At 50.8% G+C, this 23,295-nt stretch overlaps 11 protein-coding genes across 11 annotated transcripts; 8 read left to right on the forward strand and 3 right to left on the reverse strand.

Moving 5' to 3' along the window:
- Window positions 1-16: 16 nt before the first annotated feature.
- On the forward strand, window positions 17-2,040 carry F4807DRAFT_431512 (galactose-1-phosphate uridylyltransferase). The gene is made up of 4 exons (XM_047998502.1): window positions 17-723; window positions 784-835; window positions 907-1,042; window positions 1,090-2,040. The coding sequence occupies exons 1-4, from the start codon at window positions 623-625 to the stop codon at window positions 1,962-1,964; spliced, it is 1,164 nt and encodes a 387-aa protein (XP_047853009.1). The 5' UTR covers window positions 17-622; the 3' UTR covers window positions 1,965-2,040.
- On the reverse strand, window positions 2,041-3,064 carry F4807DRAFT_431515 (Erg28-like protein). The gene is made up of 3 exons (XM_047998503.1): window positions 2,859-3,064; window positions 2,692-2,792; window positions 2,041-2,633 (listed from the first exon to the last, which is right to left on the reverse strand). Exons 2-3 carry the CDS (start codon window positions 2,752-2,754, stop codon window positions 2,175-2,177), a joined length of 522 nt encoding a protein of 173 aa, XP_047853010.1. The 5' UTR covers window positions 2,755-2,792; window positions 2,859-3,064; the 3' UTR covers window positions 2,041-2,174.
- Window positions 3,065-3,131: 67 nt separating this feature from the next.
- Window positions 3,132-4,780, forward strand: F4807DRAFT_431521 (short chain dehydrogenase). Its single transcript, XM_047998504.1, has 2 exons — window positions 3,132-3,509; window positions 3,599-4,780. The coding sequence occupies exons 1-2, from the start codon at window positions 3,366-3,368 to the stop codon at window positions 4,451-4,453; spliced, it is 999 nt and encodes a 332-aa protein (XP_047853011.1). The 5' UTR covers window positions 3,132-3,365; the 3' UTR covers window positions 4,454-4,780.
- Window positions 4,781-5,055: 275 nt separating this feature from the next.
- On the forward strand, window positions 5,056-10,241 carry F4807DRAFT_431522 (nucleoporin-domain-containing protein). Its single transcript, XM_047998505.1, has 3 exons — window positions 5,056-5,818; window positions 5,884-9,041; window positions 9,122-10,241. Exons 1-3 carry the CDS (start codon window positions 5,488-5,490, stop codon window positions 9,848-9,850), a joined length of 4,218 nt encoding a protein of 1,405 aa, XP_047853012.1. The 5' UTR covers window positions 5,056-5,487; the 3' UTR covers window positions 9,851-10,241.
- Window positions 10,242-11,067: 826 nt separating this feature from the next.
- Window positions 11,068-11,748, forward strand: F4807DRAFT_461819 (uncharacterized protein; the record flags this gene model as incomplete). The annotated part of the gene is made up of 1 exon (XM_048001734.1): window positions 11,068-11,748. One exon carries the CDS (start codon window positions 11,068-11,070, stop codon window positions 11,746-11,748), a length of 681 nt encoding a protein of 226 aa, XP_047853013.1.
- A 306-nt stretch (window positions 11,749-12,054) lies between these two features.
- F4807DRAFT_153323 (S-adenosyl-L-methionine-dependent methyltransferase) lies at window positions 12,055-13,409 on the forward strand. The gene is made up of 3 exons (XM_047993243.1): window positions 12,055-12,719; window positions 12,780-12,867; window positions 12,931-13,409. Exons 1-3 carry the CDS (start codon window positions 12,360-12,362, stop codon window positions 13,380-13,382), a joined length of 900 nt encoding a protein of 299 aa, XP_047853014.1. The 5' UTR covers window positions 12,055-12,359; the 3' UTR covers window positions 13,383-13,409.
- Window positions 13,410-13,727: 318 nt separating this feature from the next.
- Window positions 13,728-15,124, forward strand: F4807DRAFT_431527 (uncharacterized protein). The gene is made up of 2 exons (XM_047998506.1): window positions 13,728-14,057; window positions 14,133-15,124. The coding sequence occupies exons 1-2, from the start codon at window positions 13,918-13,920 to the stop codon at window positions 14,878-14,880; spliced, it is 888 nt and encodes a 295-aa protein (XP_047853015.1). The 5' UTR covers window positions 13,728-13,917; the 3' UTR covers window positions 14,881-15,124.
- On the reverse strand, window positions 15,125-16,081 carry F4807DRAFT_431528 (transmembrane protein 6/97). The gene is made up of 3 exons (XM_047998507.1): window positions 15,827-16,081; window positions 15,320-15,742; window positions 15,125-15,250 (listed from the first exon to the last, which is right to left on the reverse strand). Exons 1-3 carry the CDS (start codon window positions 15,897-15,899, stop codon window positions 15,171-15,173), a joined length of 576 nt encoding a protein of 191 aa, XP_047853016.1. The 5' UTR covers window positions 15,900-16,081; the 3' UTR covers window positions 15,125-15,170.
- A 195-nt stretch (window positions 16,082-16,276) lies between these two features.
- Window positions 16,277-17,936, reverse strand: F4807DRAFT_431531 (uncharacterized protein). The gene is made up of 3 exons (XM_047998508.1): window positions 17,519-17,936; window positions 16,964-17,445; window positions 16,277-16,876 (listed from the first exon to the last, which is right to left on the reverse strand). The coding sequence occupies exons 2-3, from the start codon at window positions 17,287-17,289 to the stop codon at window positions 16,642-16,644; spliced, it is 561 nt and encodes a 186-aa protein (XP_047853017.1). The 5' UTR covers window positions 17,290-17,445; window positions 17,519-17,936; the 3' UTR covers window positions 16,277-16,641.
- Window positions 17,937-18,392: 456 nt separating this feature from the next.
- Window positions 18,393-20,214, forward strand: F4807DRAFT_153447 (exonuclease V). Its single transcript, XM_047993244.1, has 2 exons — window positions 18,393-18,875; window positions 18,941-20,214. Exons 1-2 carry the CDS (start codon window positions 18,488-18,490, stop codon window positions 20,182-20,184), a joined length of 1,632 nt encoding a protein of 543 aa, XP_047853018.1. The 5' UTR covers window positions 18,393-18,487; the 3' UTR covers window positions 20,185-20,214.
- A 308-nt stretch (window positions 20,215-20,522) lies between these two features.
- F4807DRAFT_431534 (glycoside hydrolase family 30 protein) lies at window positions 20,523-23,255 on the forward strand. The gene is made up of 2 exons (XM_047998509.1): window positions 20,523-21,788; window positions 21,863-23,255. The coding sequence occupies exons 1-2, from the start codon at window positions 21,157-21,159 to the stop codon at window positions 22,653-22,655; spliced, it is 1,425 nt and encodes a 474-aa protein (XP_047853019.1). The 5' UTR covers window positions 20,523-21,156; the 3' UTR covers window positions 22,656-23,255.
- The last annotated feature ends 40 nt before the right edge of the window (window positions 23,256-23,295 follow it).

The raw sequence follows: 23,295 nt of genomic DNA on the forward strand, positions 1-23,295 counted from the left end.
CTTAGGTATGTACCAATTACACAGTAGGTACCTAGTATTTAGCTGTAGTAATTATGTACCTAGCTTACTTATGTATGTATTGAAGCCTCTCTCATCCCGTATACATACATATGATGTTAATAACCCACGCTAAGACTCATCCGTCACGTGGGGAAGGCACGTATAAGCGACGTATATCAGTACCTCGTACCTCAGGTACAATTCGGCCGACCGAACCACCGAGATCAATTGATTCTTCGAACCTGCCCAATTGCATCATAGCATTGGGAACACTTCTAAGCAGAACTCGGGCGGGGTCGCAGTTTGCTTTTTTACCTATACAAAATGTACAAACCACATGATGCGCCGTATAGTTACAGAGTACATAGATTAATAAAGACCTTCACGTGTACCTATCCTCGTATCTCCCCAGAAGCTTCTGATCGCGATGAGCGGATAATCAGGTACGGGTACACAATTATCACTTGTTTGCCATCCTAGCAAAACATCTTCTCTTCTCACCCTCTCTCTATCTTCGTCTTCATCCTCACCTCGTGGTTTTTCCCTCCAAGACGTGGAGCTCCTTATTCTACCGATAGCTTGTTCATCTGTTGAATATTTAACTATATACCTCTTGCCCGCAATGCCAGACAAGATCCTTGACGATATTTCTCACCGACGCTATAACCCGTTAAGAGGGTCATGGCTGCTAGTATCTCCTCACAGGACCAAGAGGCCATGGCAGTAAGTGTGTTATGTCGGTGTTTGCGTGTTAGCCTCGTTGCTTACCGCGCCTTTGGCTAGGGGCCAGCAGGAAGCGCCGAGTGTCAACAAGTTGCCTGAGTATGACCCAAAGGTAGACTGTTCCTATTCGCAATTCCACTCCAAATATTCATCGTAGGGATGTTTGTTGTTGACCGTGTCAAGTGTTACCTGTGTCCTAGAAACCCGCGAGCCCAAGGTGACTCTAACCCCGACTACACCCAAACTTTCGTCTTCGTCAACGATTACAGCGCCGTGAAGGAGCAGCAGCAAGACTACGAGGCGGAACCCTCGACCGATGGTAATCGGCTAGCCCTTGCTCGTCTCGCCGCGTGTTAACTCGAACAGATCTCTCTTCGCTGCTACTTCGCGCCGAAGGTGTCAAGGGCAAATGCTTCGTTCTTACCTTCTCGCCGAAGCACCACCTTACCCTAGCCGACATGTCCTCTCAAGACACGCTTCCGATTGTCGAAACTTGGACAAGGATTTACGCTATCCATCTCGCGCCGACAAACCCTCTCAGCCAAGTCGCCGCAACGCTTGACCTCTTGAGCCGCGAAGCACCGCCGGAATCTCTCGTACCTCCGCCGTCGCAGCAGCTGCGATACATGCAGATTTTCGAAAATAAGGGTGCCGCCATGGGATGCTCAAATCCTCATCCGCATTGCCAGATCTGGACAACCAGCACCTTGCCAGAGGAGCCCGGCGCAGAGCTTGTCAATATGGCCAAGTACAGGACCGAGCATGGAGGACGACACCTCCTCGGGGACTACGTCAAGCTAGAGGCGGAGAAAAAGGAGCGCATTGTATATCAAAACGAGTCGTTCCTAGTGGTCTGTCCATGGTGGGCGATCTGGCCATTCGAAGTCATGATAATTGCCAAGCGGCACGTCCGAGCTCTGGTCGATTTCACTAAGCAGGAGAGGTTCAACTTCGCCGACGCAATCCAGGAGGTAACGAGGAGATACGACAACTTGTTCGAGACAAGCTTTCCGTACAGCTCCGGAATTCACCAGGCTCCTCTAGACGGAACGGAGGAAGAAATCGAGAGCAGCTGGTTCCATATGCACTTCTACCCGCCCCTCCTTCGATCAGCTACGGTACGAAAGTTCCTGGTCGGGTATGAATTGATGGCGGAGCCGCAACGAGATATCACTCCCGAACAAGCCGCCGCAAGGCTAAGAGATTGCGCTGGGGAGCTGTACCGTAAAAGGCTTCAATGAAGAGGAAACGTAACTCGCAGATTGATCAGGAGGGACGACTCAAAATAAACAATAAAAAAATAAAAATAAAAATAGATGTTAGATATACATAGTTAGTAGCATATGTACACAGCAATACTTGACGGTCTCAGTGCTCCAGCTGCTTCTCAGACACCACTAAACCGCACACATATTAGTTTACACCTTCTCTAACGACGTATTCTGTTTAGCTTATGCTTGGACGTAAAAACTGTATTGACTAGCCATCCAAGTAATACCGACGGTAGCGAAGAAGAAGGTAGTCGCGATCGGACCGAGATAGGCTGTCCGGTAGACGGCGAATTCGGAGCCAAAATGGAATAGCGCAACGACGTAGGTCCATATAGTCATCTGGTATACGGGGGCTAGGTGAAGATAGTAAGCGGCGTAGATGCGCACGATGGCCGAGATGATGGTGTAGGTGCCAAATAGCCTCGCGGCAAGGGGAGTGACCTGGTCTTGAGTACGGGCTCCTTTCGGGTTGGATACCGCATTTGCTGGTAAAAACTTTTGGGTCGAATCTTCAGGGTTGAACTTGGCCGACTTAGGGGGCAAGGACGGGTTTGGTACGAACTGCCCATTATAGAGACGTCGTGAAAAGTGCAACGTTAAGTAATTCTGAAGAGAATTGCCAACGGCGAGGATGGAAGTCTAGTGATTTGGTCAGAAGCGGTGGGAAATGGTGAAGGGAAGGAAAACGTCGACATACCACAACTAAGTAATAGGGCAAATAGCCCTCGGATTGAGGAAGATATTCTTTGAGAAGATCCATGACAACGTAATGGATCAATTACGGGTTCCGGAGATGTCCAAAAACGTATGAATATTTTAGAATTGGGTTGTGTGTAGAGGTAAGTATGGATATGTGAACTTACCATGTTCAAATGTTTGATAAATGTTCAAGAAGCCATCAAGGTATGGGGAGCTCAAGGATTATGGGCCCATAATATTAATCGAATAGAGCACTTTGAATGGTTAGCTATCACCCACTAGGTACCTAAGCTTCTAGCTGTATATACCAGGTAGCCAGGTACCCGTATGTCGAAGCTGCCGTTGGGAGCTAGAGTTCAATTAAGTTTTTCTTATCAAGGAGCCCCAAGCGATAAACAGCAATAATCCGCACCGAGAAAAAGCAAACCAACCCGGAGAGGTTAGTCCAATAAGGTGTCAATGACCCACATTAGCTTCAGCACAGCACCGATCTTCGTTACGCCAACGAAACCCCAACAACGCCGCATCAAATAAAAAAACTTTTCTTTTCTTTTCTCCTTCTCTTTCCCATCTTTCGTCTAAGAAGGACGGCACAACTCACGAGAACTGCCTAGATATTAGGCCCCCGAGACGACTTAACATAGGCTCTAGGTTCCCTCTATCGCATTCAATATGGACTCTGTGAGCGATGCCCTCGCTTCGATTCCGCAGAGCGTACAATTGGCCTTTGCTGGTCTCGGAGCTCTGCTCGTGGCCTCTAAGATTCTGAGCTTCCTGAATTTATTCCTGAACGTCTTCGTCCTGAGCGGCACCAACGTATGTCCCCCTACATAGGCCCTGTACTCTGTAGCTTAATTCAATTTTATGTCCCGTCTTCCTCTAACGCTTATTTCCCCGCTGTGCAGCTTAGAAAATATGGCAAGAAAGGCACTTGGGCTGTGGTTACGGGTGCCTCAGACGGCCTAGGAAAAGAATTTGCTACTCAACTCGCCGCAAAGGGTTTCAACCTGGTCTTGGTATCCCGAACCTTGTCCAAGCTAGAAGCGCTATCTCAGGAGCTCGAAAAGAAGTTTGCCGGATTGGAGACGAAAGTGCTCGATATGGATTTCTCTGCTGACGACGACGCCGACTACGCTCGCCTTGCCAAGCTGATCACCGGTCTCGATATCGGCATCCTTATCAACAACGTCGGCCAAAGCCACAGCATCGCCGTCCCTTTCCTCCTCACCGAGCAGAAGGAGCTTGAAAACATCGTCACCATCAACTGCATCGGTACCCTGAAGGTCACCCAGGCCGTCGCCCCTGGCATGCAGGCCCGCAAGCGTGGCTTGATTCTTACGATGGGCAGCTTCGGCGGCTGGATGCCGACCCCGTACCTAGCCACCTACTCCGGAAGCAAGGCATTCCTGCAGCACTGGTCGTCCGCCCTCGCCGCGGAACTGAAGCCTAGCAACGTAGACGTCCAGCTCTGCCTCAGCTACCTTGTCACCACCGCCATGAGCAAGGTCCGGCGCGCGAGCGTGATGATTCCCGGTCCCAAGCCGTTCGTACGGGCCGCCCTGGGCAAGGTGGGCCTCGGAGGTTGGCAGAGCATGGCATATACGTACACGCCGTTTTGGAGTCACGCGCTGATGGCGTGGGCCGTCGAGAACACTATCGGCGTCGGCCACCGCCTTGGCATCTGGGTTAACCTAAAAATGGAGATGGATATCCGGGACCGAGCTTTGAAGAAGGCAGCCCGAAACGCGAAGAAGGAGTGAGATGTGACGGACGAGGCCGCTTTGGAAGTGAAGGAGAGCGGTCTAGGATTTAATGTGGGTACAACATGAAATAGGGCACTGTTAGAGTTATGTAAATACGTAGGCTTGAATACGTGGATGATTACAAGATAGCAACGTTGATGTCAAGGAACAGAACTGGTTATGGAGTTTGGCATTCATCTCAAGATTACCTCGCTAAGCATCTACCCAATAAACAGTTTGGAATCAATGCAACTCAGTCATAACTCTTGTAAATTTGAGCAATACTGGATTATTCACTGTCATCTGGATTTTTCTTCATTGGCAGCTACTAGTAACCAGTAGCTATTGGAATCAGCTTGATATCCCTATTTATCCCTATTATTCGCTAACATATTCGACTGGCTATTACTAAGGTATCTAATGTAGGTAGTCTAAGCAATGTGAATCCATTGATACGTCGATATAGTGACGGTACCTAGGTTAGATACTTGGGTACATAGCTTGGGTGGTTGGCCCCACTTATCAAGCTAACAGCTATATTAGGACTAGCGTATTTCAGTCGCGCAGTCCAAAAATCGAAAGGGCAGCTCCAAGGGAAAGCGCGTGTTGTCAAGGCTTCCCGCTTTCGAAAAAAAATAAGGTAACATCCATCCATGGGTATTTCTAATTATTCAACCTTCTCGCCAATGTCAATCCGATAGAGCTCAACACTTGTTAGCAGATACGTCTTGACAAGTTACCTAGCAGCGTAAGCTAGAACCAACTTTCGCGTTTCCCTGCTAGACAAACATCTTTTTGAATTGGATGCGGAATTAAAAAAAAAAAAAATCCACCACCATCATCTTCCCTCTCTCGAATCTTCCTCCTTCGTCTTTCACCACCCCAGAAAGAAAGAGCTCGACGTCGCCATTGATGACCCGATAGCATCGCGGTGCCTTGGCCGCTCGCATTGGCTCTTTAAGTCCTCGTTAACCTAGTTAACCACTCCTTTCTCACGCGACTAACCCGTCTCCCTTCCCGCGCCTGGTTCATCCAAGCGCGACCCTTACACGATGGCCTTCCCACAGACCCCATCGCATGCACTACCCGGCGCTTTTTTGCATACGCCTGCTGTCGCATCGCGCCTCAATTCACAACAGGACCCTGTACGACGCCGTCTGTTCCGAGATAATTCGGCCTCATCCGGCGGCCAAGCTCCAAGGTTCGGTCAGGATCACGGTCTCGGACTCGATGCCCCTACCACCGTAGCCGAAGAGCAGGCCGTTCGAGGTCTACCAAATCCGAACAACCCCCCCCAACCTCCGTTAGCCAAGGCTGCCGCATATATCAATACCGCTCTCAATCGAGATGGCGAATACCCCCAGCTCGACTCTTATTGCAGACGTGAGTACGCTCCTATTGCTTTGTTGATCGTCGACGTTTCAATGCTTACATACATATCTACGCAGAGGTATCATCAGACTACGACCTAACACGCAACGATTCCCCCTGGGCTCCTTTTCAGAAGACAAACATGTATCCGATCCCCCAGAACGTGCTCGAACAATATAATCGAGCCGAAGTTTCCACCATGATGGGATTATTTGCCGAGCTTAACCACGCCTGGGTCACGATCGACAACTGTCTCTACCTCTGGGATTATACCCACCCCAACCCCGAGCTCATCGGCTATGAAGATAGCCAACATAGCATAACCGCGGTGAAGCTCGTACCCCCGAAACCCGATGTATTCAACAAGGTCATTACACATATATTAGCCGTCGCCACTACCTCAGAGATGTTTCTGTTAGGGGTCGCCGCCAGGGATGCGCCGAGCGGCGCCAAGACTATTGAGCTTTACGGCACGAAGATGTCGCAGCCCCTGAAAGGTACCGAGGCGCGCGTCATCGCTGGCTCCGCGAGCGGCCGCATCTTTTTCTCCGGGCAGACTGATAACGACATCTATGAGCTGAAGTATCAGCAGGAGGAGAAATGGTTCGCGGGTCGGACGGATAAGATTAACCATACATATCGATCTTGGACTGCCGCGGTTCCCAACCCATCTCAGATTCTCTGGGGCAAGGCCGCGAACGAGCATATCGTGGAAATTGTAGTGGACGATAGCCGAAACCTCCTATACACCCTTTCCACCTCGTCCACCGTGCGGACTTACCACATGGAGCCTCCGAACAAGCTCACCAAGGTCATCGAAAAGACCAAGGACGATTTCCTGCGCGATATCGCCCACGTGCTAAGCGTCGTGTCGCCTCTGCTTAACGAGCGAATCGACATCGTCTCGATCAGCCCCATCACGGCGGCCGAAGACTTCAAAGTTCATCTCATGGCTTTGACTAACACGGGCTGTCGTCTTTTCATGAGCGCCACCAGCGCCGCTTCTTACATGCTCAACTCCTCGAATCAAGCGCCCCAGAGTATGCAGCTGCAATCGATCAAATTCCCGCCCTCCGACCAGCGGAGGCCTAGAGTCGATCCGTTCGGCGGTCCCGTCGAGTATACCGACGTACAAGCGAGGTCTCTCGAGAAGAGCAGGCGAGGAATTCGCTTCGCGCCGGGCTATTTCTTAGACTTCGTCACCAAGACAGACCAGCCAAACGGCGATCTCTTGTTCATGTCGGCGCCCGATAGCGGCCGGATCAACCACGGCCGCCAGATTCAGAACATGCGGTTCTACGAGCACGCTAATTGGATCGAGATCGGCAGTAGGGCTGAAGATGTTGGTCTCGTTACTAAGCCGTTTGCCGCAAGCGGTCAACCTCAAGGTTTCGGCAACGAGCTGGCCGTCCAATTCGACGACCCGAACGGTAGCGAGTTCGCCATCCTCACGAATACGGGCATACATCTGGTGCGCCGCAGACGGTTGGTCGACATATTTGCTTCAGCTATCAGAAGTGTCGCCGGAGACGAAGGTGTGAAGGCAGAAGTGAGCAAATTTCGGAGCGCTTACGGCCACGTTGAAACCATCACAGCCGCGCTCGCCGTCGCCTGCCGTCAGGGAGAGAACGGTCGTCCCGGTATAGGACGTGGCGCCGTCGACCAGGTCACCCAGGACCGTGCTAAGCAAGTCTACATCAACTTCGGAGGAAACCCCAGACTCCCCGAGCAGGACGGGCAGCCGGCGACCGTCGAGATGGTCCAACCGTCTACCCGCCACGCCGCGCTGACTCTGTATCTAAGTCGGCTCGTTCGAAAGCTGTGGAAATCCAAGGTCATCGGGCTAGGAACCGATGCCGGCGGCGCGCTAACCATCACCAGCGTCATCTCGACGGGAAAGCTTAAAGACGTCCAGGGGAGCGTGGAGAGTCTAAGAAATTTCCTCGACGCGAACAGGGCTTTCATCCAAGGCCTGTCCGGACCCGCAGATCTGCGCAGAGCCGGAAGCAAGCAAGAGGAGCTCGGATTCCAAGGCGAACACCAAGCCATGCGCGCCCTAGAAACTCTAATGACGGGTATCACGGAAGGTATATCTTTCGTCACGACATTATTCGAGGAGCGAGTCACGGATATTTTCGCTCGCCTCGACGACGCAGCCAGGCAGCAGCTCCGCGATCTCACATACGAGCAACTCTTCTCACAAGACGGCGGTAAGGAGCTTGCGAAAGTGCTAGTAAAAGCCATCGTCAACCGAAACATTGAAAACGGTTCCAATGTGGAGACAGTGGCAGACGCGCTGCGGCGAAAGTGCGGCAGCTTCTGCAGCCCCGATGACGTGGTCGTCTTCAAGGCCCAGGAGCAGCTGAAGAGGGCATCCGAGCCGTCTCTAAATCCGAACACGTCGCGAACGCTGCTTCATGAGAGCTTGCGGCTCTTCGAAAAGGTTGCGAGAAATTTGACGCAGGCCAACCTCGAATCGGCCATCGAACAGTATGTAGGGTTAAGATATTACGCCGGGGCTATCCAGCTATGCCTAGTAGTCGCCAGCGAGAAGGACCGCGGCAACGCTGCGCTATCCTGGGTCAACGACGGCAAACCCGTGGGCGATCCGAGGGCGAAGTTCTTCGACGATCGCAGGGTCTGCTACGGCTTGATCCACCTCGTCCTCCAAGACCTAGACGCCGCGTCCAGTCGAGAACCCGAGATGGTCGACGGAAAACCGACGCTGATCGCGACCAAGCGCGCTGAGGCCTACGACGTCGTCAGCACCTCCTCGGACGAAGTTTTCCACTTCGACCTCTACGAATGGTACATACAGCAAGGATGGACCGATCGTCTCTTGGGCATCGATTCACCCCATGTTACCACCTTCCTCCGGCGGCTCGCCTCAAAGGACGTCGAGCACGCGGACCTCCTCTGCAGGTTCTACACCATGCGCAAGCAGTATTTCGACGCTGCTAAAGTCCAGGCCGGTCTCGCACAGTCGGACTTTCCTATCTCTATCAAGGACCGCCTTACGCTGCTCAGCAAAGCGAAGACAAATGCCAGCGTTATGACTACTGGAGTTAGCCGTCAAGAGCAGCAGCTCCTCAACCATGAAGTGACCGAGCTCCTCGAAGTCGCTCACATCCAGGATGACCTGCTGGAACGGTTGAAGGTAGATAGCAGAATTCCCGCGGAGCGCCAGCCAGAGATTCACCAAGTCTTGGACGGTAAAATCCAGCCTCTTTCTGAGGTAAGTATCTCCATACATGCGTCCGTCCGATGATAGTTATATACCTCGCTTGAAACCAGCTGCTAACACATATTGATCAGTTATTCAACGGCTACGCCGACCAGGCCGGTTACTACGACCTCTGCCTGCTCATATATCACGTCGCCGATTTCCGAAATTCGACGACCATCGCCCAAACCTGGAACAGTCTCATTCAGCAAACTCACGAGAACGTCGCAGAGCAATGGTCGGTATACGAAGCGGAACGTCGCAGACGTGGGGCACAAGCCGGCGATCCGCCCCCACAACCTTACGAGGTCTTAGTCGGCCAGATTCAAGACATCTGTCACCGCTCGTCTAACGATTCGTTCATCTTCCCCGTTCCGACCCTTCTACCCGAAATATGCCGCTACGCGTTTGAGAACGCGCAGGACCGAAGAATCGCCGCCGACGTCAACTGGCCGGTAATCGTCTTCCTCAGCCTAGGGGTGAGCTACGACCTCGTGGTTCGCGTGCTGGAACAGATGTTCGAGGCGCAAGAAGTACCGTTCCGCGGCGCCGGTCGGGCGAGGATCATCGAATGGATCACGTTTGCGGTTGCTCAGTGGATCCGCGACCTGGGCAGGAGCGGGCGGCCAGAGGCGAGACTGGACCCGTGGGTCAGCGACTTGATCCTGGAATGCGACAACTGGGTGTCCGCGAACGTGCGAAGCGGCAACGAGGGCGGCGCGGATATCAGAGACATCGCACGAAGCGTGAAGGAGGTCCGTCGGGCCGTCGAGGGATTGGTCGTATCGCCGATGGCCAACCGAAGCATGGGTTTTTACTAAGAGTTTACGAGTCCTAATAGCATAACGTCCGGGTCGGGATTTGGAAGCTTGAGGTACCAGACGCCGAAGACGCGTCGGGCGTTGGAATAGCAAGGTCTCGCACGAAGGTATTAAAACGAAAGTAATAGCGGGCCCGCGTCTAGTATACCAACGAGCTACGCGTTTGATGCGTATTCTGTATTCCGGCGATAGGAGTTGGTTTGGAAGAGGGGCGTCGTCCTTGGGCATGTTAGAACGTCACGAAGTGGGCAGCAGATAGTTTCGCCCAATGCTTGCCAGCGTCGGTGTAAAATAGTATGCCGGCTGGGTCATTCTCGCCGGTGCATCTCGTAATGCTGGCGGTTAATCAATCCGAACGCATTGCTCCCCACTGCTACCCAATATTGAATGCCTCGTTATATGACTTGCGAATCTGTATACCTAGGTACCTAGGTACCTAGTTATGTCTAAGTGTGGTAAAGTAATCGAACTTGTCCGTCATGTCAGGTATGAGTAGGTACTTAGGTACGTTTATGCCCTCCTACACGATCGAAGGAAGTCAATAGTGGTTGCCACATCTAAGGCTTTTGCTAAAGCTATTCAGCTTTTCAGCGCCTCGACAAGTTTAAATCGCTTGCTTCCCTTCATTCAAACTAATACCCAAGCTAGAATATTTATTTAGGTAGGTAAGTGTGCAGCATGTAGGTGGCTCTAATGTTAGCGCCGGTTCATGTCGAGATAGTTTCTGACCAGCCAGGGGGCGTCAAGAAGTGAAGTTTAAGATTTGGTAAGTGGTTGAATTTCAGGATTACGTAGGTAGGTAGTTATGGGTTACGTATATTCATATACAACTACAGTATATACATTGCTCGACTTCATACTTTCATATAATTGGTATTTTAAACCCTAAAAATAAGCATCTCGCCATAAAAGTGAGACGCCACAGGTGACGGTCGAGATAAATACGGCATCTCCGTGACGACCCGTTGGTCATATTTCCTCTGCGCCATCTTCCGAGGACATCAATACGGCAAATCAAATCGTCTACCCATCTATTTCCTGATTTTACATCTATCACCCACTGCCGTCAATAGCAATTGCACCAATTCAATCTACCCGGTGATATTTCTTCGGTTCAATTCTTTATCCACACACACTTTCAGTCACTTGACTCGTAATGTGTGTATCATCGCAGACTAAATCGGACTCCTTGTTACGGCTTTAGCCATCTAGTTGCCATGGCATCATCCGAAAACAACCGCTCGACCACCGAGAAACCATCCTTCCCCCCTACCGAACATCAGCTATCGCAATGTACAACAAACCAGCATCACGGTTCCCCTCACGAAACGTTGCGTCACGAACCTAGACCAGCTAGCATATTAGTCACGTCACCTAGGGTCTATACCAGACACATTTGCTGGGCAAATCAATTGCCAACTAGACAATCGGCTTCGGCTACCAGACCCGCCCCGCCGCGTTTTACGGCTCCGAGTACCCCATGCCGACTTCAACGAGGCCGGTTAAGCGAACACCGCCCCTTACGCTCCAGGCCTCCCTCACCCTACCCCTGGCCAACGGGTCTGCCAAGCCCGGAAACTAGTCCTGCGAGGTCGACGGAGCGACATGTACAATTCGATTCACTCCCTTGTTCAGATCGGGACCGAGATCGAAACAAACGCAACAACTTGCGCAAACGATCGCCTTCCCCCTATCCTGGACAAGGCATGGCTCAGTCAGAGAAGGAGGAAAGTGACAGCCACGACACAGAGACATCGGAGAAGAAGAAGCCCAGCAAGAGCTTCTGGCAAACTTTACTTGATTTCGAGGTGTCTTTTCTGACCCTGTCGGCGACGGCCTATGATCCGAAGCCGAGAAAAGAAGGCGAGGGCGATTCCTACGATAAAGAGAAGGATTAGAATTATCGAACCTCGTATAGACTGAGGATGAACTTTCATCCTTATCCAAGTTTGGTGGTGGCGAGAAAGTGCTGTCCGCTTTTGAGGATGATGAAGTATCCTCGAGGTGACAAATTCGGGAAGAACTCTTGATGGTAATTATTGTTACCTTTCTGAATATTTCCATACCCTTAGAGGAATGATCAAATTGTTGTTGGGATGTGGGGGAGGTTCCGCCTAACTATGAGGTATAAGGTGAAGACGATAATAGTCACGCACTAGTTGTATGGAAAGGTACAATCAAGATCAGCAGAATAGAAACACAAAGGTCAAGGATAAAACGTTAAAGAATGAAAGACGGGAAATCCTTCAACATACAAGCTCCTAAATTGAGCCTAAGCTGGTGTGTCCCTCAAGGTGATTCAGCCCGGAGACTTTCCGGAGACTTTGCCCAAGGAGAAGTGATGTCTCCTGGTGTGTATAAAACGGCTACGATTGTCCAGAGGTATCACCCAAGAACCTCAAGGCCCTTTTTAGCCGTGTCAATCGACGTATGCACTTTGTTCAGTGACAAGTAGAGAATTATAGATCTGCCGTCATACATCCGACTTGCTTCTCATCCAACACCTATCATGGCAACCATTCAACAAAAAGAGTTGCAGAAACTCTATAGCAGCGCCACAGGCGGCTTCGACGACGAAGAACTAGAGCGAGCCGTCGCAGATTCCGAACGGATTATGAGAGGTCCCGCGGGACTATTGCTTGCGCAGGCAGGGCTTGACGAGTCCACCGCTCAGCCGTTCGCACTGTTGGACAACGCCTGCGGAACAGGTCCCATCGTGGCACACCTACAAGATCATATCGACAAAAAGCTTCTATCGGAGAGCAAGATAGTATGTGCGGATTTCAACGCGAACCTCGTAGACACGTTGAAGAGGCGAGCATTTAAATACGACTGGGTTAACGTTGAAACGGCTGTTGGCGATGCTCAGGTTGGTCGATAGATCTCATCCGACAAAACTAAAGAGGGATGCGTCTGACTTATTTCGTAGCACTCGGATTTTCCAGCACAGTCTTTCTCACACGTAACCATCAACTTTGCGATGCACATCATCCCCAAGCCAGAGGCCGTGCTGCAAGGTGTGGGAATCGGAGCAAAACCAGCTCGAAAGAAGCGTCGCTGACGAAACTCCACCTAACTAGACACGATGAGACTGCTCAAGCCCGGTGGCGTCTTTGCCTTTAGCGTCTGGCATAAGGACACGAAAGGCTGGACGACCGATATGAGATCATGCTTCGAGGCGCTGCCTTTCGATGCGCCGATGCCCGACCCGCTTCCCATGGCCGTCCACGGGAAGCTCCAGTGGACGGATCCGAAGGGCGTTGAGGAAGAGCTGAAGGCCCACGGGTTCGAAAATATCCAAGTTAAGACGGTGCCTCACGTAGTTCACGTCAACGGCGCGGAAGATTATCTTAGGAGCTATACAATGATGAAGGATTGGATGATCAAAGCGTACTGGAGCGAGGACAGCAAGAAGAAGGCGCAAGGTATGCTAGACGAGCATATCGTAAAGCATCTGCAGGAGAAACACAACGGGGAGGGATGGGATTTGAGTTGGACTGTGATTTTAGCTACCTGCCAGAAGTCTTTCTAACGGAGTGTATATTTATAGCAGAGATTATTTATGCTTAGTAGGATGGGTCTTTATTAATCTAGGTTGTCTGAAAATTGAGTGAAGAGAATGGAATCGATGTTGAGCTTTGGTATGAAATATCTAATACATGGGTGTCGGGTATGAAGAAATGAAGAATCGTATGAAATAAGTGATGCCGATTTATTCCCTAAGTTACCCCGCGGATTAATTCATAGGTACGTACCGGATATCTTATCAATAAAAATCACCCACGTACCTTGAAGGTGCACATGCATCTTCCTTGCAGGTACGTACATATCTTGGTACATTAGGTACGTATCTAAGCTTCATAGTGATCGTCGCTGCAACGCGACCAGTTGAATTTTGACCAGTTTTGACCAGTTTTGACCAGGCTGTCGTCCAGCCCTTTGTCCTTCGTTTTACATAGTACACCTAGACAATCGTCGCGGTAACTATTTCTTACCACTTCCCTAACACTTCGACATGTTCCCTATACTTCCCTAATATCGATATATCGATGCTAAGGTGATCGACGATGCTTTCGTCCGCGCCCCTTTACCTAGGCGCATCGCTGCTCGCCCAACTTGCGACAGCGAACAACAACCTCAAAGAAGGCATCTTGCCCTCCTACCATTTTGGCGCTCCCATCGGTGTCGAGTGCATGAACAGAAGCGTGTAAGTGCGATAAAGCCTGACGTCTATTATTCTATCCATGCCTTCCTCTTTGCTAACTTTTTTTTTGTTTCCTAGAGAGACCGGCGAACACATCCAAGACGCCAAGAACGAGATCCAATGGATTCCCTTCCCAATCTGTAACGAAACCGGGAAGCCCCTCGAATTCAATTATGGCGTCGAAGGCGAGATGAACTGCACGATACCCATGATAGACGATCCTTTCTTTCACCTGCTAGAGTTCTACATCCACAGCGACGCGCCTCTCGCCTGTCGCCTACCCGCCCGACCGCCTGCCCACGTTGAGATGGTGGGCGAGAAGCCCAACGAGCAAGAATACATACCGCTGGTGTTTGCCCTGGCTGGCACGTTGCAGCTAAGCCACCTACACATCAGCACCCACCTCAACATCCTACTACATAGCACGCCAAAACATCACATCCACCCCCACGATAGCGGCGTCCTAGATAGCGGCGCCGCCTACAGCACAAGCCCGCTCAGCCACATGGACGGCAGCTTCACCAAACGGTTAGTCATCGGCGACCCTCTACCGCTGAGCTTCAGCGTGAGGTGGTTCCCGACTCCGGCTCTGCCCAAGACCGAGGGGAAGGTCGAGTGGCAGGGGATGGGAGGCCACATCTACGCTAGCACCGTATTTTACGCCCTCGTATCCTTCGTCGCCGGCGTCCTAGTATCGGGCGTCTACTTCTTCGGCATCATCTTACCTAAGAGGTTAAAAGGTCGAGGCCTCGGCGGCGCCACGCCGTTGGGATACGGCATGAACGGCGTAGGAAACGGGTGGGGCTATTCCAAGAGGCTTGATTGAGCGTTTGGAATATCGGAGTAGGAGTAGCTCGAACGGGTCCTTGTACATATCATGAAGATGGGGAGGAATCGCGTGTTTGTTCGGCCCTGGGATTATCGGCTGTGCCAAGGGGACGGGTTACGTTAATGATACCAAATGGTGAAGAATGGGTGGCTTCCTAGGGTAGAGCTATTTATTCGGGTGAAACGACATCGAGACCATAACTCCTAATAACAATAACAATGACAATAACAATCCAAAATTACATCAAGTACATTGGTAATTCTGCGGATCAGATGCTGACTATTCAACTATTGGTCCTTCTTTCTAGCATCAACAGCATCTAAGCGACTAAGTAGCCGTGCGTACATATCAACGGTCAACAAGACAGCTATTCCATGGTTAGCACGCGTCTCTGTCTGCGCACTTGGCAGATCTCATTTAATCGGTATCGGCTTACCAAGAGCAAAATACCCGCCGTACAGGCCACCTAGCAATACCACCTTCTGTTCCGCGGTCACCACAGCCGGGTCCCAGAGAAAGGCCTCGTACATACAGGCGGCGGTAGTTAACGCCGTCTCGATACCATACACGAGAAGCAACAATTCGGCACGGCCGCTGAGACCGCTGCGCTTCACCGCGCTGCCGGTATCGCGACCGCCAGCGAGGAGCGCGCGTACCGCCCACAACGATACCGGCAGGTGAAAGACAAGTTCTAGAAAAGCGAATAGCGTGAAGAAGCTCGGAATGGGCGCCGGAGGCGGTGCGAAGAATTGATCGTTGTACGTCTCTATGTAGTAGACCCGCAGCTCATACAAGAAGTGAAGCGGTGACGAGGGCGGCACCCATAGAGAGGTTGGATAGAGGGGTACGAGATCGACGCCTGCCAATGTTAGAGGAGAGTTTCTACAAGCTCACAGATTACAGATTACGGGGGTATCGGAAACGACGTCTTCGAAACACGTACAGAATAGAACTGGGAGATGGATGAGGAAGTATGTGAGGTACACCTTGTCAAGGTAATATCGAGCCGAAGACATGATGCTTAGGAGTCTAATTTGAAATGAGGTTTATTTATCGAGAGCTGGTTAATGAGATTTGAACCAACGTTCATATAACAACTGAGTTTAAGTCGGCGTGTTTGACGCGAATGTAATTCTTTTCTAAGAAATGAGTGAAGAGTTTGAGTGCTGGATTCTAAATTGGAAGATCTTGTCGGTGTGTATCTGGTTTGCGCACTGTCTTTGCACACTGTATCTCCTGAGCCCCTGAATATGCCTAGGTAGATACCCGGCGGCATTAAGTTGGTGCGTAACTGGTCAGTTTAATTTCTACGGCAATTCTATGATGGATAATTGATATTCTTGTCAATATATACTTATATTTCTTATATACAACTTCATAGCTAGAAGTTAGCATCAGACCTTGGATTTCATTCGATTTCTTAGTATAGGAAACAGTCTCATGTTAGCCTCGAGACCTTGCCATTTTCGACCCATCTTGAATCTATCAAAGTATATACCTAACTACTTGAAACAATTCCCAGATCCTACAAAGATGATATGTTTAGGTTGAATATGCTAATAGAAAGGAAACGATCTTCTCTAGGCTGTGAATAGGAATATATACGTAGAATGGCTGTATACTGTCAGTTTGTCAACACCAAATACCCTCTAGCTGTACTATTCACATATCATATACAAAAGGACGTTGATGACTCCTCAGGGGCTAGTCAAATTAGCTAGTGGCTAGATAGGTAGTAAATGAGAATAGTAACGTAGCTTATCCTTCCGCCTGCCATTTCATGAATTCGGTCGCCCAAAGACACCCTAAGAGTACAGGAACCAACGCAAGAAGAATCCACCATAGCTCGATAGTAAGACGAGATCTGAGCCATCTTTTGACTCGTACTTTGAGCAGCCGCTGATGCGCGCACTTCTTCGTTCCATAAACTAGACATCCTAAGCCAGGTCTCGATTCGCATTCCATATGTTCACGACGTCGTTGCATGAGCAACCTAAAAAGCAGAATTAGCCACGCCCTGACAGAAAAATGCCGCCCTGACGTCGACCTAGGTCCCAACGGTGACTTCTCGCATTCTCACCTTACGCTGCCACGACAGAATTTTATATCACTACCAAGGTCACATTGGCGATCGTTCGGACATTCCAGATGTAAGCTCCGACGTTCGATCAACCAATCCACTTTGAGCTTTAATCCAGTATCGACCAGATAGTAGAAGTAGCTGTTCGTATGTTTGAGCGACAGCGCATCGGGATACGAAAGTTGCTGACTAATAAGTAGATGAATTTCAGGCGGCATGTTCTCAAAAGCCGACGACCTCTTCGGCCGAAGTTCAGAGGTAGATTCAGACTGCGACACCGTGATAGGGTCCGTTTTGGTGTTGCGAGAGCGGCGAATCACGTTCATTGTTAAGGTAGTATGGCCCTTCGGACAAAGTAGCAGAGTAATAGCGATTAACGATTTCCTATCGAGGGCCCAATAGAAATTGTTAAATAATTGTTGATATAACTCTCGAAAACTTTACAGAACGGGATGGACAATTGCTTTGTACGCGCTCGCTGCCTAGAATTGATTTCGCCGCGTAAGAAGCTAGGCTGATTTCGTAGACATGGTGTCTCATATGGACGCTTCTAACCTCAGCTCCTCCACCGCTGCGACGGCTTGTTTATCATCAATTGCAAAATAATTGAGGGTACGCGGCTAGAATTGACTAGCTTGGCTTCGTCGACCGGCGATTGAAGATGCTAGCAACGTGGAACCGACAAGATAGTAAAAGTATGGGTGCTGTGCATCAACGTACTTGATGTATATAACCTCTTATATACAGGGTGTGCGGCGTAACGAAGGCAGCAAGATACGAGATCAACCTAAGACGGATACCTACTAGGTACCCAGCTAAGATGTGATCTCAAAGCAGCGCAGGTACCAAAGCCAGTAATGCTATGACATAGCATTAATTTAGCACACAACATGAATGTAGACGTTTTAGAAGAGAGAAAAAGATCGAATGGATGTTTAGGTGAAGTTGAGATGGAGATGAAATGAAGTCTTCATCCAATGTTAAGACTCAACCTTGGAAGGACATAGGTACTTCCTGTGGCTTAGCCACCCCTTATCCCGGCATCCGAGGAGCCTCTTCGCCTCCAGCTGAAAAGGAGTACCTAGGTACATATGCTAGTGGACCAATAGCGCTAATGGCAATCTAAACAACTGCAGGCAACCGTGTGGGGGCATGTGATCGCGCGACTGACAAGGTCATCTTAGCGCGTGTAGAGGCGGGTCTTTCTCCATTTCCTATTCCTTTGGTATTCTCCATGTCCCCCCGTCCTGCCCTCCCCCACCAAAAGCACATCGTCATGCCTGACTAACATTAAACAACTACTTGCTTGCTGCTCAAACTGGCCAAAGATCATGACTCAACATATAACTCCTCGAGCTTTCAACTTCCTTTTTTCGAGTCTAACTTAACCCCTAACATATCCGCCAGGCCTAGACTAGCTGCCGTGCTCTACTCTGCTGTACTATCATATATTCTGCTGCACTATCACATAATACTCGACGTCTTCCATAGCGCTATGACCTGTCGCCTATCCATATACACACAATGGCTACCTCCGTTGCTCCCATGTCCGTGTTGGACGGGAATAATCTAGATGAGAGCGATTACGGATCTGATTTCTCCGTAGGAGAAGAGGTTATTGTAAATCAACTTCTCGAAGACATTAGAAATAAGTCTGCCTCGCCGAGTGAAAGCGCGAGTACCTTTTCTAGCCCTCCTCAATCCGCCTCGCCTCGGCATACGGTTGCCAAAGCCCCGGGAAACCTGTCTGTCCTATCATCGTCACCTGGTCGCTCGATAGACACCTTGTCCAACAAGGCCAACGCCCCAGCAAGGAGTCGTAGGCAATATAGCGATGATTCGAACACCGGCTTGAATGCAAATACGCATGCGCCGCTACACATCCCATCCGACGACGTTCGGTACCCGGATCGTGAGTTTGCTAAGCGAAACATGTCCCCACCCGCAAGACATGTCTAACTAACTAGCAGCACTTAGTTAGCCATGCCCTTTCGAGCACTAAACCTGGCATAGCTACCGAACCAGAGACTCCTAAGCCGCCGAAAGATTCCCGGTCTCCTCTACAGCGCTTTCGTTCCTTCCCGAAGAAGCCGCTGACCGTATCCGACCTGTCTTCAGGCGCCTGGTGCGAGCTGCAATATTGGTATACGCTCACTCGGTTGCCCGGAGGGAGGAAGACGCGAACGGCGGCGATGCGAGGCGGCACCCGAGTTCATCAGACGTTAGAGGATCAGGTCCATACCACGGTCCAAGTGAACATAGCCAACAAAGAGGAGGCGTTTGCGCTACGGTTGTGGAACGTCATCCAAGGACTCCGCACGCTTCGAGACGCCGGCATGACCAGAGAACTGGAAGTGTGGGGGATCATCGAGGGTCAGATCGTCAACGGTATAATAGACGAGATAAGTCACGAGAGTCCAAATCCCGCTTTCGAGCAGGAGCTCAGCCTCTCCCAATCATCTAGGGGTTTCGTTGAAACCCACCTTAAAGAGCAATCGGTCATAACGGATTATTTGGAACCGCATCGCAAGACGTTTTACCTCACCGACGTCAAGACTCGCGCGTCGGAAAGACTACCTACCGGTGCAGCTCTTCGGCCGGCGAGGGTTCAGCTGTTCTTGTATCACCGTCTCTTAGGGGAGATGGCCTCCGGTACGGTAGACTTTGATATTATACTGGATCGGTACGGGTTGAGAGCCGAGGCACTATTTTCAGACGCCTTCATGGCCCAGGTAGGTGATCTGCACGACGAAATATTCTACGACGCGGATTCAGACCTCGGGGGAACGCCGTCAACCCCCCATTCCACCTTTTCCGGGCAAGGGGCCGCATCGAGTCAATCGTATCAAATGATGCCGCCCGCAGAATTGATCAGGTACCGATCCATCGCGCAGATGCTTCCCCTGCTGCGGTCCGAGCTGCGGGAGACCTTCCCGCGCGGCGCCGCCACGCTAGGCGAACTTCTCGCCGTCCAGTACCGTCACAGGGACGACGGCCGCATCCTCGGGAATAACGCGTTCCCCAACGATCCCGAAGCGCTCGAAGTATATCTAAGACAGGACCTAGAATGGTGGCGCGGAGAGAGGGAGGCCGAAGGGGTCTCCATCGAAGAGACTTACAAATGTCGATCGTGCGAATTCGCAGAGAGCTGCCAATGGCGAAAGGATAAAGAAATCGCGATCCTACAGAAGACGAGGAGCGCTTTGCGCACTAGCAGCTGATATTTTTTTACGCGGTTTCGTTTCCAAGCATTAGTACATTATCTACGATGAATTATTACTCACGATAACTCCATGGTGAAATCGAATGGATGGTGAATCTGTTCGTATCTTGCATAATTTGACGAAACCTCTGGTTTGTCTACTCCTATCTCTAACAGTGTCAAAGCCTCGATTTCAGTGTTATATACGCTATCTCGGTACGCTACTTTCCTCCTTTGCTTCATGGATAAGGCGCACTCTATTCTACTTAGCGGATATATTTTCCGCGAAATTAAACCCTGGGCTCAATAAGCACCTTTGTCACGAGTGATATCATCGCGGATTAATTATTCGCAATATAGGTAGTGTACTGTGGACTAATCAGCTTTCTTATGGAAAGGGGCTCTAAGTTACATAAATCAAAAGTGAATCATCCGTATAAGAGTTTGGTGAGCTCGATAGACAGGGAGCTAGAGTAGCATTTATATCCAAATTCTTCCACCTCTAAAAGCACTTCGTTCTGAGATTGCCGGTACGACTATCCACACTCGCATCCATTCTCTCTCATTTCAAAGCAGAAATCGTGGTGCCAAGCTCTACAGAGGACCTATGCTGACATTTCGGGGCTCGATGCCATGCCCATAAAACAGAAAATCGTGGATTTAGCCGCTCCTTGTAGCCGATGGAACGTTCAATCGCGGAGAATCCCTGCGACGGCCACGATATCCAGGTCCTCAAAATAGCATCTAGATCTGCATCGATCGGCAAAAAACATTCTGGGGAAGTTCTAGATCTTAGGCAATATGAATCTTGTGGCGACCAAGATTGGACGGTGCGGATAAATCTCATTCGTCTGGCCAGACGAATGTCGAAGGTCATAAGATGCCAGCCGCTTAATATCTATCTACCTACCTACCTAGGTACCCATCGTGATACAGTCAACTGCTAAGGCATCAAGGACGAAGCTTTGAATATCGTACAGCCCCTGTCACGATGTCGCTCTTATTATTGATAACAGCAGTGGTCTTACCGTTGACGACCTTCGCAAGGAGTGTCGACCTCGAAGGACGGCAGGCAGGAAATACGATAACCGTAAACCTAGACCAGAAGTACCAGACCATCGACGGCTTCGGTTGCTCGGAGGCTTTTCAACGAGCGGTGCAAATGTCCAAGCTCACGAAGGAACAGCAGCAGTATACGCTTGACCTTCTCTTTAGCACGACGAAAGGAGCTGGGTTGTCCATCCTCCGCAACGGCATCGGCTCGTCGCCGGACATGAGTTCGGATCACATGGTCTCCATTCAACCCAAGAGCCCCGGAGGCCCGTCGAGCGCCCCGAATTACGTCTGGGATGGCTCGGACAACAAGCAGCTATGGGTTTCTCAAGAGGCTGCTAAGCGCGGGGTCAAGACGTTCTACGCCAACGCCTGGAGCGCGCCAGGTTACATGAAGACCAACGGAAACGACGCGAACGGCGGGACTCTATGCGGAGTCAGCGGCGCTTCATGTTCCAGCGGCGACTGGAAGCAAGCGTACGCCGACTACCTGGTGCAGTACATTAAGTATTACCTAGAGTCGAACGTGACGATAACGCACCTGGGATTTGTCAACGAGCCGGATCTCACGTTAGTATAGCTACCTAGGTACAGAGGTAAAATGATCCAACCGCGGTTCGCTGACACGTAAGGTGATCGTCTAGGACGAGCTACGCGTCGATGCGTTTCTCGGGCTCGCAAGCGGCGGACTTTATCAAGGTACTCCACCCGACCCTCGAAAAGGCTAACCTAAGCTCCGTTGGCATCAACTGCTGCGATACGGAAGGCTGGGGGAGCCAGGCGAGTATGCTGGGCCAGCTAAGCTCCGTCGACGACCTCATATCGACCATCACAGCGCACTCTTATACGTCATCGCCCGGATCGCCTATGAGCACGCGCCACCGCGTCTGGCAGACGGAGGCCGCCGACCTAAACGGCCAGTGGCAAGGCGGGTGGTACAGCGGCGGCGGGGCCGGGGACGGCATGACATGGGCTAACAACATCTACACGGCCATCGTCAACGCGAACGCCTCCGGCTACCTGTACTGGATCGGTGCGCAAACCGGGACGACCAATTCGAAACTTATCCGGCTCGACGGCGACACCGTCTCTCCCTCGAAGCGTCTGTGGGCCTTCGGGCAGTGGAGCCGGTTCGTCCGGCCCGGCGCCGTTCGCGTAGGCGTCCAGGGGGCGTCGTCGGGGTTACGCACGGCTGCGTTTCAAAATGTCGACGGCTCCGTTGCCGTCCAATTCATCAACAGCGGAGCGTCGGCGGCCGGCGTCCAGGTTAAGGTCAGCGGGTTCAACTCCAGCACCGCGGCCGCATTTGTCACTGATGATAGTCATGATATAAGCGACTTGACCGTATCGCTGAGCGACGGGACGGCTGTGGTCAGCGTGCCGGCAAGGGCTATGATTACGATCGTACTGAAGCAAGAGGAGGCGGCGTCAGCATAGAATGCTTTAGGCGAGCTTGGCTGTCGTAGCGGAAGCTGCCTGACGCCTAAGATAAGCGCTGACGTATAGGATTCTGTTTTGAAGCTAAACGAAGCTGTCAGACTGTCAGACTGTGAGATACGCTGTTCCGTCAAAGCAAGGCACTAGAATTCAAGTTGATTTACGCTCTCGGATGATTGTTTCTAATCCTACCCTTCGTGGTTGAGGCATTTATCGTTGAAGTTGTACAATCCGTTTAACCTCCTGATCTTTCCGATTTACGTAGAGTTTTCCGCGATCAACCCCAGTTTTCATTTCACCGTGAGACTTGAAAGCGTGTCTCCTGAATGCTGATCGGACCTATATGTATCTACATGTTGTGTAGGTAGGCAGGCTTCAAGGGTTGGAAATATAGTGAGTAGGTAGTGCAGTGCACAGCGAGCCAGGAGTCGTCGACAATAACATCGAAACTGAAGTAGAAATAGTCTTCGAAACAGTTACACTACAGACGGTTTAATAACAGGATGGCTTGCATATCTGCATATGTACTACGCTATGTGATAAGGGGCTGGAAGATTTCCTCTCGAAGATCCCTGTCCCGCTTGTTCCCGCTATCCTGGGTTGGATTAGAGGGGGTGGAGCAGCAGATAGACAGCCGACG

Source organism: Annulohypoxylon truncatum, assembly GCF_022578515.1.
Source record: "Annulohypoxylon truncatum strain CBS 140777 unplaced genomic scaffold F4807scaffold_22, whole genome shotgun sequence".
NCBI lineage: Eukaryota > Fungi > Ascomycota > Sordariomycetes > Xylariales > Hypoxylaceae > Annulohypoxylon > Annulohypoxylon truncatum.

What these genes read in the sequence shown, in the direction of transcription:
- F4807DRAFT_153447 (XM_047993244.1), top strand. Translation starts at nt 18,488, where the DNA reads ATGGCTACCTCCGTTGCTCCCATGTCCGTGTTGGACGGGAATAATCTA. An exon ending in CGACGTTCGGTACCCGGATC is followed by an intron (nt 18,876 to 18,940) that starts GTGAGTTTGCTA and finishes AGCAGCACTTAG; the next exon opens with TTAGCCATGCCCTTTCGAGC.
- F4807DRAFT_431521 (XM_047998504.1), top strand. Translation starts at nt 3,366, where the DNA reads ATGGACTCTGTGAGCGATGCCCTCGCTTCGATTCCGCAGAGCGTACAA. An exon ending in TCGTCCTGAGCGGCACCAAC is followed by an intron (nt 3,510 to 3,598) that starts GTATGTCCCCCT and finishes CCCGCTGTGCAG; the next exon opens with CTTAGAAAATATGGCAAGAA.
- F4807DRAFT_153323 (XM_047993243.1), top strand. Translation starts at nt 12,360, where the DNA reads ATGGCAACCATTCAACAAAAAGAGTTGCAGAAACTCTATAGCAGCGCC. An exon ending in CGGCTGTTGGCGATGCTCAG is followed by an intron (nt 12,720 to 12,779) that starts GTTGGTCGATAG and finishes CTTATTTCGTAG; the next exon opens with CACTCGGATTTTCCAGCACA. An exon ending in GCCAGAGGCCGTGCTGCAAG is followed by an intron (nt 12,868 to 12,930) that starts GTGTGGGAATCG and finishes CCACCTAACTAG; the next exon opens with ACACGATGAGACTGCTCAAG.
- F4807DRAFT_431515 (XM_047998503.1), bottom strand. Translation starts at nt 2,754, where the DNA reads ATGGATCTTCTCAAAGAATATCTTCCTCAATCCGAGGGCTATTTGCCC. An exon ending in TGCCCTATTACTTAGTTGTG is followed by an intron (nt 2,634 to 2,691) that starts GTATGTCGACGT and finishes CCAAATCACTAG; the next exon opens with ACTTCCATCCTCGCCGTTGG.
- F4807DRAFT_431522 (XM_047998505.1), top strand. Translation starts at nt 5,488, where the DNA reads ATGGCCTTCCCACAGACCCCATCGCATGCACTACCCGGCGCTTTTTTG. An exon ending in GCTCGACTCTTATTGCAGAC is followed by an intron (nt 5,819 to 5,883) that starts GTGAGTACGCTC and finishes ATATCTACGCAG; the next exon opens with AGGTATCATCAGACTACGAC. An exon ending in AAATCCAGCCTCTTTCTGAG is followed by an intron (nt 9,042 to 9,121) that starts GTAAGTATCTCC and finishes CATATTGATCAG; the next exon opens with TTATTCAACGGCTACGCCGA.
- F4807DRAFT_431527 (XM_047998506.1), top strand. Translation starts at nt 13,918, where the DNA reads ATGCTTTCGTCCGCGCCCCTTTACCTAGGCGCATCGCTGCTCGCCCAA. An exon ending in GAGTGCATGAACAGAAGCGT is followed by an intron (nt 14,058 to 14,132) that starts GTAAGTGCGATA and finishes TTTGTTTCCTAG; the next exon opens with AGAGACCGGCGAACACATCC.
- F4807DRAFT_431531 (XM_047998508.1), bottom strand. Translation starts at nt 17,289, where the DNA reads ATGAACGTGATTCGCCGCTCTCGCAACACCAAAACGGACCCTATCACG. An exon ending in TTCTGTCGTGGCAGCGTAAG is followed by an intron (nt 16,877 to 16,963) that starts GTGAGAATGCGA and finishes TCTGCTTTTTAG; the next exon opens with GTTGCTCATGCAACGACGTC.
- F4807DRAFT_431512 (XM_047998502.1), top strand. Translation starts at nt 623, where the DNA reads ATGCCAGACAAGATCCTTGACGATATTTCTCACCGACGCTATAACCCG. An exon ending in AGGACCAAGAGGCCATGGCA is followed by an intron (nt 724 to 783) that starts GTAAGTGTGTTA and finishes GCCTTTGGCTAG; the next exon opens with GGGCCAGCAGGAAGCGCCGA. An exon ending in GGCGGAACCCTCGACCGATG is followed by an intron (nt 1,043 to 1,089) that starts GTAATCGGCTAG and finishes TAACTCGAACAG; the next exon opens with ATCTCTCTTCGCTGCTACTT.
- F4807DRAFT_431534 (XM_047998509.1), top strand. Translation starts at nt 21,157, where the DNA reads ATGTCGCTCTTATTATTGATAACAGCAGTGGTCTTACCGTTGACGACC. An exon ending in GTCAACGAGCCGGATCTCAC is followed by an intron (nt 21,789 to 21,862) that starts GTTAGTATAGCT and finishes GTGATCGTCTAG; the next exon opens with GACGAGCTACGCGTCGATGC.
- F4807DRAFT_431528 (XM_047998507.1), bottom strand. Translation starts at nt 15,899, where the DNA reads ATGTCTTCGGCTCGATATTACCTTGACAAGGTGTACCTCACATACTTC. An exon ending in CCATCTCCCAGTTCTATTCT is followed by an intron (nt 15,743 to 15,826) that starts GTACGTGTTTCG and finishes TAACATTGGCAG; the next exon opens with GCGTCGATCTCGTACCCCTC. An exon ending in CGGCGGGTATTTTGCTCTTG is followed by an intron (nt 15,251 to 15,319) that starts GTAAGCCGATAC and finishes ACCATGGAATAG; the next exon opens with CTGTCTTGTTGACCGTTGAT.